This window comes from Elaeis guineensis, chromosome 13, assembly GCF_000442705.2.
Source record: "Elaeis guineensis isolate ETL-2024a chromosome 13, EG11, whole genome shotgun sequence".
Taxonomy (NCBI): Eukaryota; Viridiplantae; Streptophyta; class Magnoliopsida; order Arecales; family Arecaceae; genus Elaeis; species Elaeis guineensis.
The window spans coordinates 16957036-16969857 of NC_026005.2; the positions used below are offsets into that span (position 1 = coordinate 16957036).

Consider the following 12822-nt stretch of genomic DNA (forward strand, 5'->3'; position numbering starts at 1 on the left):
CTCTTATTGTTTTGTACATGGAAATTTGTGCTATCTGATTCTTGAATATAGAAACGCTCTCTTATTGTTTTATACATGGAAATTTGTGCTATCTGATTATTGAGTACAGAAATTTGGCCCACCCTCCCTGCAGCTAAATGCATCTTTCTTATTGTTTTGCTTCTCTTTCCCATTCATCAATGTGACCGTAAGCTGAAATTTTCTGTTGTTGGGCTCTATTGAGAGCTCTGTTATAGAGCATTTTGTATTCCTTAATTGAATAAAATGGGGATATAGCTTCCTGCTACCTCTTGTTCGCATCATTGGAAAAAAAAAAAAGGGAAATGCTCACATCAAGGTAATGGAAGACATTCACTATAGTTCTTTATTTGTTTGGGACCTTATTTTTATCTTTTCTAAACTCTCTTATAATACAAAACAAAAAAACAAGATGATTGGCTTCCCAGTAAGTAGGCTATACCTTGTAATAAAAAAAAAAATGCTAAACATGTCTCAAGTATCCTTTATAATTGTCCTTATCATCCAACATCTTCTCGTCCCTATTAAGCAATTCATCGAACATGTAGCCTGCAGGCTTCTTCTCAGGGAATGCTGGTTGCCATTGGAATGGAAGAAAAGAAATTTGGCAACGTGCTTGACTGAAAAGTTTTGCATCATCTTGAAGTATATCACTCTATAAATGGTCCAAAGATGAGATTCTGGTGCACAACTTGCCCCTCTGTTTTTGTTACATCAAAAAAATTTGCATCTCCGTTAAAGGAAGAAAATACTTATAGCAGAAAATGACTACATGCTCCAGTAAACGCTAAAAGTAATCATCTTTCAAATTGGTTGTACAATCCATGGTTGACCTACCAAGAAATTTTCCATAGATAGGGCCATAAAAATATCCAACTAATTACATGATATAATATGATGGCTACATATTAATTCAAGAAAACATAATATCAATGCTAGGACTCAAAACAAAGCAGGTTGCATAGTGAAGCTGGTCTTGCAAGGCCTTCGAGAGTTGGGAGTCATCACATTCTAGCAGGATCCACGGTAGTGGTCTATTCAGGGAAGTTCATCATGCTCAGAGATGATCGACAATTCCGTGAGAGAAGAGTCCATGCAAGGCTGTCTGGTAGAGATTGGTTGCGATGAAGAAAAACAAGGTCTGGGTAGAATCTGCAGGCTATTGACATCACCTTCCAGCATCTCTGTAACTTTGCTCATCGAGGGACGACTAGATGACTTCATCTGAATGCACCACAAACCCACCATACATAGCTTTCTCTCCGCATCACCAATTTCTATACTGTTATTGATTTCGAGTTCTTTCCCCGGTGCAAGCTGATCATAGATCCTTGAAGGATAGTAAATCTGACTTGAATTCTCCACCCTTCGATCCACATTCCTCCTTCCTCCTGCAATCTCCAAGAGTAACATTCCAAAACTATAAACATCCGACTTATCAGAAATCACCCCAAAATTCCTAGATATCAGTTCAGGAGCTATATATCCTATCGTCCCTCTGGCAGCACTCATGGACACCAGGCCATATTCCTTCGGGTATAACTTTGCAAGTCCAAAATCCGAAATCTTTGGGGTGAAATTCTTGTCAAGAAGGATGTTCTGAGGCTTGATGTCGAAGTGTAGAATTTGCATATCACATCCACGATGGAGATAATCGATACCTCGAGCCACTCCTAGTGCTATATCATTGAGTTTATCCCAAGTGAAATATGAAGGACGATGTCTCGTTCCGCTTGGCGAGAAGATATACTTATCAAGTGAACCGTTGGGCATGTACTCATATACGAGAGCCCTCTTGGATCCCTCTGAACTGAAGCCAACAAGTTGCACTACATTTACGTGGTGAATCCTGCCAATTGTGGAGACCTCGTTGATGAATTCTTCTCCATCGCACTTGGAATTGCCCAACATCTTGATGGCGACCAGATGGTCACCAAGGAGTTTCCCTTTGAAGACGGACCCAAAACCCCCTTGTCCTATTTTTTCTTTGAAGTGGCTCGTTATTGCAATGATGTCGGTGTATGAATACCTCGTTGGTATTAGTGTTTGCTGGTTCCGCAGAAACTTCTCCACACTGTCGATGGATGCTCGTGTGCTCCAAAATTTGTGGGCAAGGAAAAGGTAAACCGCTAAAGGTGGAAATACAAGCCTGACTAGTATTGCCAGTACTGCAAAACAGAACGTCTTTAGTCGGTACTGCATAAGCAAGAAAAATGGTTTGTGATCGATGGATGGTCTTACTTATCCAGTGCTCCACCGTTAATGTTAAAATCCACAAGGCCTCTTGAATACGGGGAGGATAACTTCGAGTGTATCGATCGACGATGCAGGGTAATAAGAATATGCTGATTTCATAGGCAGCGAAAATCTGAGAGGGAGAGGGAAGTGATCCCTCGATGATCTCTAAATCACTGAAATCCCACCTGCATGACATGCGAAGATGAAGAAAACAAATTAGGAACATTCACCTCTAAGCTTGGGAAAGAGATCGAGAGTTTGAGGCTGGTCACCATAATTCGTCCAGACACTGCTGAAATGGGGTTCTCATAGGGAACCATTTAAAAACAAAGCCTTTCTGAAGGAGTTTGAAAACATCAGTCGTTGAATCCATTTCAGGAGAACCAGCCGTGGGAATCGCAGCCAGAAACCTGCAGGAAGGCTCAAGAAACTGCAACGAATTCGCGTGTTCTCCAACAACGACATAAGCAAATGTGTTGTTGTTGTGGCTCAGGCATGGGATGAACTGATACGTGTCGTTCTTAATCTGCCTCGTGCAACTCATGAAAGTAGCCCAGATATTTGACGAAGGATAAAAATTGAGTCGGGGCCACCCGGCTTGGTAAATATCATCATATGGAGAAAAAGGTGGAGAGGGAAGACCACAACGGCCACTTGCCAAGCCAAATTCAACTAAATTGATTGTGTGATCCTCATATGAAATTGCAGTAACGTAGTACCTGTTTGATTGGGTATTCCAGATAGTATTGTTACCTTCGCAACTGAGTTGGCACGATGGAAGACCACAACCTGCCGGATCATCTTTTAAACGAAAAGGGTATCTGATTCTTTGTAATCCACAGGAGGAAGAACAGCCTTTTTGCTTTGTGAGGCCCACAGGTAGTCTAATACTGAAGAAGAGGAGAAACGAAAGCACAGAACAGATGGATGAAACTTGGTGTGTGCCCATAATGGGATGGAGAGCAAGCTTCTTCCCCGCGGCCGAAATGGTTGGAAATGAGGCGAGCACAAGCATGTAACAAGAAGAAAAATAAAGATCCGCACCAGTCAAACTGACATCATTGGAAAAATTCCGAGCTCTTAGTTGATGGGGACGTAGGGAGCAACTGCAACCAGACATTTGGTAGCAACAGTGGCAATAGATGCCCAGAGGAGACCAACAGGCCAAGGGTGGTAGACTTTTGATAATGTGTTTTTTTTTTTGGTAAGTCGAACTATGAAATATATCCGTGATAATTAGAAAACAAAAAGTTTAAAAATTGAGGAGGGAGACACGCAAGAATTGGGAAAGATAGTTCCAATAGACAATGTTTTTCCACACTGGAACAATTGTGCTTCAATTTCCGATCGAGAAACAGAAAGTTCAAACGGGCGTGAAGACCTACAAAAAAAGTCATATTAAATGAAGTCCAAAAACTGAATAATCACTCTATAAAAGTCCGTAGGGTCTATAAAAATATCTATGAAGGTTCATTTCTTATAATAAAGTGAGTAGATATTATGTTGAGCACCTCCAAATCAGGCTCTTTTTAATCTTGTTTGAGTAATTAATGAAATATTGAGTATTTGTTCCTCATCATAATCAAAGTTGTTCTTTGATTATGCGAACAACCACCCTATGCATCGCTATATGCATATATGCAATACCACAACATGGATCAGGTTCCATGATAATCGTGCAAGTAAGGGAAGATAAGCAAATTTAGATTAAAATTTGTTTGGATCATATTTTGATGAATTTTAGACTAAAGTAGGTTTTTTGAGGAAAATTAAAGTAGATCTTATGAAATCTCAAGCCAATATTTATTTGTTTCTGTTGATTTCCGGAATTTAAGATTAGAAAAATAATTAGAGCTCATGACATCCTGGGTCATTGATCCCTGTTTTATGTTCACGGCACAACTGATTGATTCATCCCCAAACTCATTTGCTGTTGGTAGTCATTTTGGCCGAATTAATTGAAATAATAGAACTGGCTACACGGGAAGTTCATTTGCCCAGAATTTTGGTATGGCCAGTTGCGCTATATTCAACCTACATCTTAGATTTTCCATCAAAACGATCAAAAAATATCCTGCATGGCTTGGGATTAAACAAATTAGAATCAGGCATGCCTCTGTAAAGCTTTTCCAGAGTTTTATCCCAATTTAGTAAGGTTATAATAGTATTAGTACATCCCTCGAAAAGAGGGGGAAAAAAAAAATCTCAAAATCATAGGTCTGATATGTGACTGTCGGACACGTTAAAGGCGTTGAAGAGCTAAAGTCTGTCGGCAAGAGCCTAAGTAGAGGGACTTCATTGTGGAAAGTAGGTTGGTGATGTATCGATAGCCGCCCATCTCGATGCTTCTATCAAAATGTGATCGATCGCCTAAGATTTCTAATCAAGGAGGCACACCGACATCGTGTCACATAGGAAAGTGTATCACTCTTGTAGGAGTCTATGATCTAAATACATCCGAGGGTATTTCGTCTCAGGGAGGGACACCGGCATCATTTCCTATGAAAAAGTGCACCCCTATTGGAGGAGTCTATGATCTATATGCATCCAGGTGCATCGGCTCGCAAAAAGCATATTGCTGGAAGCTTTAACAATCTAAGGGCGTCACAACCACCCCACCCCCCTAAAACAAAAAAATAAAAATAAAAATAAAAAATAAAAATAAAAAATAAAAAAATAAAGAGGCATAGTTAGAATGTTTTTTTAGAGTTTTTTTTTTTTTTGTATAAGTCTCTAAGTATTATATAGATTCTCATATATATTATCTGTTTTAACCCTAGAATCCTCACCAAATGGAGGGTCCAAATTCAACCAAATTCAATTATCAATATCATGATCAGCTGTGGTTAGTCCAAATGTTAATCTACTAGTCTATATGGACCATGGACTAAATATACCTTGATACCATTTGCAACAATTTAGATTTTTATCCAAAAATACTAAACAAAAGGTATTATTTGATTCTTTGACCCTATACAAATATTTAAGATTTTTCAAATGTATAACTATCATAAAACTAAATACATGCTCGCATGACTTTTCATATATTTGGGTCATTATAAATGGTGTTAGAAAGAATACAGTTTATGGCCTCCGTAGACTAAGATACATCATATTGGCCCATCTGGGCTAACTATAGGCCAATCTTGATTTTTTTTTTTTTACTAGATTTAATCGAATTTGGATTCTTAGATCAATATGGATGCTAGGTTTCAAATGAGAGGAGTATGGAGAAAACTGTATGGGCATATATTTAGTTACATATGGACTGTGTATTAGAAAGATCTTTAGTAATGTAGGGCCAAAAAATCTGAATAATATTCTTTAACTAGCCACCAAGTAAGAATCAAATGATATTGATCTCTATGTTATCATACGTTCCCTTAAAAAAAATATATATCTCTATGTTTTCATATGAAATATCAATATAAAAAAAAGGAGGCATGCACTTTCTTTGCTTTTGGAAGAAAAATAAAAGATAGCTTTTGGCAGCATCAAAACAGAGGATAGATGAGTGTGTTGGGCAAACCCATGAAAAATATTGAAAGCAAGATTCTTTCTCAACATCAAGACTTCTTATGTCAAAATGGAACCAATGTAAAACATGCCGCAACGTTATAGAGAACATAGAATGAGTCATAGGAGATGGGATTGGAAATTCCTCATCAAAATTTTTCAATTTTTTTTAAAGAAAACAATAGGTATAAAGCAAAGCCTAAAGGAATTTTAATAAACACGGCTACAAAAAAAAAAAAGAAGACAAAAAAAAAATAAATGAAGATTATAATAGTACTAATATATCCTTGACTCATTCTTCTAAAGAAAAGTCTCATTGCTCTAAAATCCTCAAATCACCTGTAAAGTGTTACATCAACAATAAAAAAGGATGGCTTAAAGTCTGATTTCTTATCTCCAGCTGATTTGGGTCTATTCAGAAATATGGTGTAGGATACTTTGCATTTCAAGTCTAACCTAGATGTGTTTAGAAAATCATAGTTCCGACAAGGAATATGTGGAAAGATAACATGATTGATCACATCTATCAAGTCTTATATTAGTAATTTGCCATGAAACTTTTTTTTTGCATAGGGATTAAGTCACTTTTATCTTGACTTTCGTGTCAACCTCCAATAAATTTCAAAAGCTAACCATATGAAAGGCTGGAACCAACTTGAGTTGCTCCTCCAAATTTGTCCTTTATTGAAAGAATTGAATATTTTCTCTTATTTTATCCTATTCTTTTCCGCATTTGGATTTTGTGAACCACACTCTATTTTTTAAATATTTTTTTATACATTCTGTGTCTCTTGTTATCTCAAAAAGAGAATAGCATTTGGAAAGTAAGTCATATCTATCCAGCTTCACACCATTAATTTGCTCTAAATTTTTCTTTCTTATTGAACAGCTAGTTAGTGTCACGTTGACTCTCACATCGATCTCGAAGAATTTTTAAAGCCAACTACATAAAAGGCTTGAAAGAATTGGATATGTCCTTGTAGCTTATCCCATTTCTTCTTGAGTTTAGAATGTGTGGACCACACTGTCATAATAGATCTACTCAAAAATTTATTCTTAGAGAATAGTAGGCATAGAGTGGCTAAACAAATTTTAAGAAAAAAAATTAAAAACAGTATAAGTAGAAGTAAAGAGAAGGAAATTGGAACATGAGGTTATCTATCCAGATTAACCGCACAAAAAAAAGTATCACAAAGTTAAGTCCTGATGAAACCAAGTCAGGAGTTATACTCGGGCCATGCAGATCCGAAAGAGGCAACATGTCTCTTGATGAAATCGAGCCGGGTTTTATATGTTGACACACATACAAGTTTCGGACTAGATCAGGCTCGAGCCGAGCAGATCCAACTATTCTTCAATGGATAGCTCAAATTGTAGGCCCGCCTAGTTAGGCCCACCAAATTTATATTTTAGGCTATTTGAAATGCTTTAAGCTTGTGCAAGTTGTGCAGTATTTAAACAGATCAATTCTTGGCACACATCTTCTCAAATAGTTGAGAGGATGCAATATCAGAATAAAGAATAGAAGGTAAAAGGGCTCGATGAACCTCTGACATTATGGAAAGCAAGAATCTTTTTCAACATATCTTCCATTGATACCAAAATTGAACCAATCTTAAGCATGACACAACATTACAAAAAATATAAAATAAGTTGTAGGAGATATCATAAAAAATTCTTCATTAAATTCTCTTTTTTTTTTTAGGATAACAATAGGCAAAAAAAATACCTAAAGGAATTTTAATGAGTAGGGTTATCAAAAAAAAGAAGAAGGAAAAAACAAAATAAATGAAGGCCACAGCACTAGTACACCCTTGACTCGTTCTTCTAAAGAAATATCTCGTAGCTCTAAAATCCTCACATCTCCTATCAGAAGTGTTGCATCAATAATTAAATAAGATGCCTAAAAGTCTAATTCTCCATATCAGAATTGATTCGAGTTTGTCCAAAAATATTGTATAAGATGCTCTATATTTCCTCTCTAACCTAGTTGCACTCAGAAAATCTTAGCTTCGACAAGAAATATGTGGAAAAATAACACGATTGATCACATCTATCAAGCCTCATATCAGCAATTTGTCATGAAATTTTTTTTTTGCATAGGGAGCAAGTTGCTTTTATCTTGAATCTTGCATCAACTTCCACTAAATTTCAAACGCTTACCGTATGAAAGGTTGAAACAAAACTTCTACCACCCCTCCAAATTTGTCTTTTATTGAAAGAATTGAACATTTTCTCCTATCTTATCCCATTACTTCTCTCATTTGGAATGTGTGGACTACAATTTATTTTTTTTATTAATTTTTTTAGACACTTCGCATCTCTTCTTCTCTCAAAAAGAGAATAGTACTCGAAAAGTAAGTATATCTATCCAGCTTCACACCATTAATTTGCTATTAACTTTTCCTTCTTTATTGAATAGCCAAGTCAGTATCATCTTGACTCCCGCATCAATCTTGAAAATTTTTTAAAGCCAACCATATGAAAGGCTTGAAAAAATCAGACATATCCTACTATCTTAACGTCCCATTTCTTCTTGAATTTAGAATGTGTGGCCATTAAACAAGTCTTGTTGATTAATAAAACATGCAAAAGTCAAAATGTGATTCACGAGAGTTCTTCTTTTCTTTTTCTTTGACGAGAGTTCTTCTTTTCTTTTTCTTTGATTTTTTACTTTTGATTTGAACCCCTAAACCTTAACCAAGAGCAAGTTCTTAAGAGAGTGGTGCCGACTAGCTGAGACAAGGTGGGTTGAGTTGTGAAATATTGATGGCCTACTTAGTGTAGTTTTTAGGAGTTGCTAGCATAGACCATGCAATGAAGAGTAGTAAAAATCATCGCATATTCCAGTGTTGTTAAGAGTTATGCCAATGAAGTCATGTTAGTTTTAGGACTGGTTGAGTCCATTGATAATTATACCAGCATCTAAATAGCAAAGCATGTAAAGACTCAACCCAAGAGATTAGCATATAAAAGGTTTGGCTCGCCATTTGTGGCTAATGCCACCCGAGTGTGAATAGTAACGACGGGTTGCACGCATGATGCATGTCCTCATATTTACCGTGCATGTGTGGTAGCATTCATCACCTCAATAAATAAGCTTAATGTTGATAACATGCTCTTCTTTTTGCTTTTTTTATTATTTTTTTTATTTTTATGATGGTGAGAGAGAGTTATCTCATTCTCACTGAGGATGAAAATGGTATGGATATTATCTGTCCGAATCTGTTTCCATATCCGAATCAATCCGAATATGGACAAAAATTTGAGAATTCGACTAATATCCGCATCCGTATCTATATCCGTCAAAGAAAAATTGATATTAATATCGGTGGACAACTATCTAATTTGTATCCGAATATCCGAATCTACATGTAACCCTATATAATTTAATATAATATTTATTAAGTTTTTTAAAAAAATATACAACCATATAAATATATTATTAACTTGATTTATCATCTAATTAGTCATATCTTTGACTTTGTAGTTATAAAATTTAATTATTTAAGTTATATCTGTCATTATATCCATACTTACAAATTTCGAATTATATCCCTATTCGTTTAAAACAAATATGGATATGAATTTTTGCATACAAATAATATTTGTATTCATCAGACAAAACAAATATGGATATGGATATGCTAATATTCGATCTGTATCTGATCTGATTTTAGCCCTAATTTCCATCCAATTTTATGAAGAAATAAATATAGGATGTAGTAAAGAAGACAGAAGTGGTAAGAAGGACAATAGGGAGAATACTAATTAGATTACATACCAGTAAGATTGAATAAATCATTAAACTATATTCCATAGCAGAGACAATGCTCTACTTAGAATTCCCCAGTCAAGCTGAATCCTTGACTGGTTTATCTGTCACGTATCATTAAATTCTATCTTACATGACTAGTTCAGTTGAGTGCTTTTTTATACAAATTTGCAAACAGTTTATAGGGACTCACCTGCAGTGTGATTTTTGTTTGAAGAATCTAAACCTGCACAAAAGATTGACAGATAAGATGAATTTGTTTGGATGTTAAATTATAGAGATGTTTAAATTAGTTAAAACAATATAGAAGAAAAGAATGATCTGATTAACATTGAATGCAATATGAGAAGCATATAAATATAGGAAAATTATATGAAGTTCTTCAGAGCTTTCGCACACAATCAGCACAAGTCGGATAAAAGGTCATCCAAGAGTATAGCTTGCACAAACCCCTAATGATGTAGGTTCCAATTCGTTGGAATATAAGAAATACCTACTACTAAGTGCCATGAGGATTATTTATGACTTTGCCTGGATTTGAAAGAATACTTTCAAATAAGCAAATGCCAAGATATGATTTTCTAAGTAGCCGAAACATAATTTATGGATGAAATGAAATAACTTGAAGACAAATAAGCATAAATTCCACTACATAACCCAAACTCCATAGTAGAGTATTAGTGGAAGCTCTCGCATTTCCACAATTATCGGCAATGTTGTATCCTATCACGTGCACATGTATCACATTTTGTTTGAAATTAACATGAAATGGAAAGTTTTGAAGTTATTTAGGCAAGGAATACAAGTGGTGAAGAAGGGTCATTTATGGGTATTACTAAATGTGACAGAAAGAAGAGATGCGGTCTTTTTGTGCCTATTAAATGTCATCGGACTTGTTACCAAAAAAAAAATATATATATCATGGGACTATTTTTAGCCGTATTTTAAGGAATTCATTTTAAATAAGCAAAAATATTGTTTTAAAATACGATTTGTGAGATTTTTTCTTTTATTTTCTTTTTTTGGTAAATTTTTTTGTATTTTTTTTTTAATTTTTATTTTTTAACAAATAAGTAATTTAATTCTTCATGACCCTTGTTCCCGCTAATGCTAAAATCACATCTCCTGAGGACTAGCACTTAGAGGAGTCATGCCAAAATGGTTGAGACAAAGCTAATTGACTTGTTAAATAATTAATGCACACATTTTGTTGATCATGCTCAATTTTTGCATGATGGGTGGTGGATTTATAGCATACTTAATTTCGATTTTGGACTTGTTGTCAGCATGGACTATGCAATATTAAAGACTACTGAAAATCATTGCATATTCCAACCATGTTAAAAGTAATACGGATAGAAACTATTTTAGTTTGAGAATTGGTTGAGTCGTATTAGTAATACAAAGTGCCGTCCCCTGGTCCGAGCCCAGTCTGACCTGCCCGATAAGCAGGCCTAGATCTAAGTTTATATAGTTTATTCTTGGATGAGCGAGATCATGTAATTTTCTATATCCAAATACTTTTAGGATCTTAGTTTCTGTCAAATCGGAAGAATTCTTCCTCCCCTTTTAACTCATTCCTGTGGTAAGTGAATGTCTAACATATCCACGAGTAATTAGACCGGCATCCAAATAGCCGAGCGTAAACAGAGACCAAAGGGACTAGCAATTGGAAAAAATATGGCTCGCCACCGGTGGCGAGTGCCACCTGAGTGTGAATGGTGATGGCCTGGTGCGAGTATGATGGACACCCTGGCATCGCCACAGCTCACCACCGTGAGCTAGCAAATAACCATCCACAGAAGGAAGGAATATGGAAGCTCACCAGGCTGTTCGGAAAAGCTGCAGGAAGCTTGGTTTATTGTCCAGTCAAATTTGCAACGTCCTCCCGCACCTTCGCAGTCGCTGCATGTGTCGCCGATCTCGGGAAGGTCCCACTGAAGCATCACCTCTCCCCTTTGCACACTTGTTCCCCATCCTGGAATCACAAGATTATTTGAAACCACCACACAATCCGAAGGTAGCAGGACCACAGGCATGTCGACTTCAGCCAGATAAACAAAATGGTCGGCACTGCTCAAGCATGAGACCGGTCCCACGTCATACGCCTCTCTTAAGGTCCGGCTCCCGTAATTCCATGCTTTTGAACAGTTCACCAAACTGGCCGATGCCACAAGAGGTTTGTAAACTGTCGTGGTGAGGCTGGCGGAGCTGAAGTTTTGTAGCTGGCAGCCAGACCACGGGTCTTCAAGCCTGATCGTTATGAAGGATTCTATGTAGTCGATGTCAATCACCTTATGGGAGCCCCAGTCGGGTAGGGAGAGGAGGGTTTCGTTTCCCCAGCACGAGAGAACGAGGCCCGGGGCACCACAGTGTGATGGACTGGATTCTACTCGGAAAGGGTATCTGACATCTAGGCCTCCTTTTCCACAGTTGGAAGGAGGGCAAGCTGTGAAAAAATCTTCTTCTTTATGGCCCAGTGTCATCTTGCTTCTGACTTGGAAGAGTAGAAGAAAGATCGCACTGAGGAGCCCGGACACCGCCATGAACGAGCATAAGCGAGAACTTTCAGCTCCAGAAGATATCTGATCAGTTTTCCCTTACGGCTTTATGGGGACTGAAATTATTATGCCATCATTGACCACAGCCAGATTTGACTAGTAAGTGATTGACCTGGTCATCGATCCACTGAAATGCGCGTAACCAGTGAGTCTTATCGCAAGTAGATGGTGAACGCTGTTCTCAGGAGGACCGTTCCTATGGAATCTTCCCTCTCCGAGTCAATGATGAGCATTTGAAGAAGTAATGGAAGTTTTTTTTTTTTTTTTTTTTAAAAGCAACTGAAAACAAATTTATCTTTACAATATTGGAAGTATTTCCAGTATATATCAACATATATATATACGCGCTGCTTACACCAGCGTCATCCAAACCAAGTACTCACAGGAGCCCTCTACATGATAAAGTGATTATATATAAACTTCAGCGGCTAAAAATATAACAGAGAGGCAAAAAGAAAAAGAAAGAAAGAAAGAAGGGAGGGGGACAGAAACGGGACTCGTGCAGCTTGTAAATTGAGATTTTACTGTTAACTTTATGTTTTTTCAATAATGAGCTGTATTACAGATGCATGCTTACACTTAAACATATTCTCTCGGTATCGATGCTAATGGCATCTTTTTTTGAATAGAAACGATGCTCATATCACCAAACTACAAAAGGTAGATATCCATAGAAAAGTTTGAAGCCCAAACTATTTGGTTGTCCAAACTATG

The 12822-nt window shown here is 36.8% G+C and overlaps 2 protein-coding genes across 2 annotated transcripts; both read right to left on the bottom strand.

Moving 5' to 3' along the window:
- Positions 1-806: 806 nt before the first annotated feature.
- On the bottom strand, positions 807-3377 carry LOC140853382 (rust resistance kinase Lr10-like). Its single transcript, XM_073247940.1, has 3 exons — positions 2529-3377; positions 2260-2441; positions 807-2186 (listed from the first exon to the last, which is right to left on the bottom strand). The coding sequence occupies exons 1-3, from the start codon at positions 3374-3376 to the stop codon at positions 1057-1059; spliced, it is 2160 nt and encodes a 719-aa protein (XP_073104041.1). The 5' UTR covers position 3377; the 3' UTR covers positions 807-1056.
- A 6187-nt stretch (positions 3378-9564) lies between these two features.
- Positions 9565-12305, bottom strand: LOC140850970 (rust resistance kinase Lr10-like). The gene is made up of 2 exons (XM_073247942.1): positions 11373-12305; positions 9565-9773 (listed from the first exon to the last, which is right to left on the bottom strand). The coding sequence occupies exons 1-2, from the start codon at positions 12091-12093 to the stop codon at positions 9727-9729; spliced, it is 768 nt and encodes a 255-aa protein (XP_073104043.1). The 5' UTR covers positions 12094-12305; the 3' UTR covers positions 9565-9726.
- Positions 12306-12822: the final 517 nt, after the last annotated feature.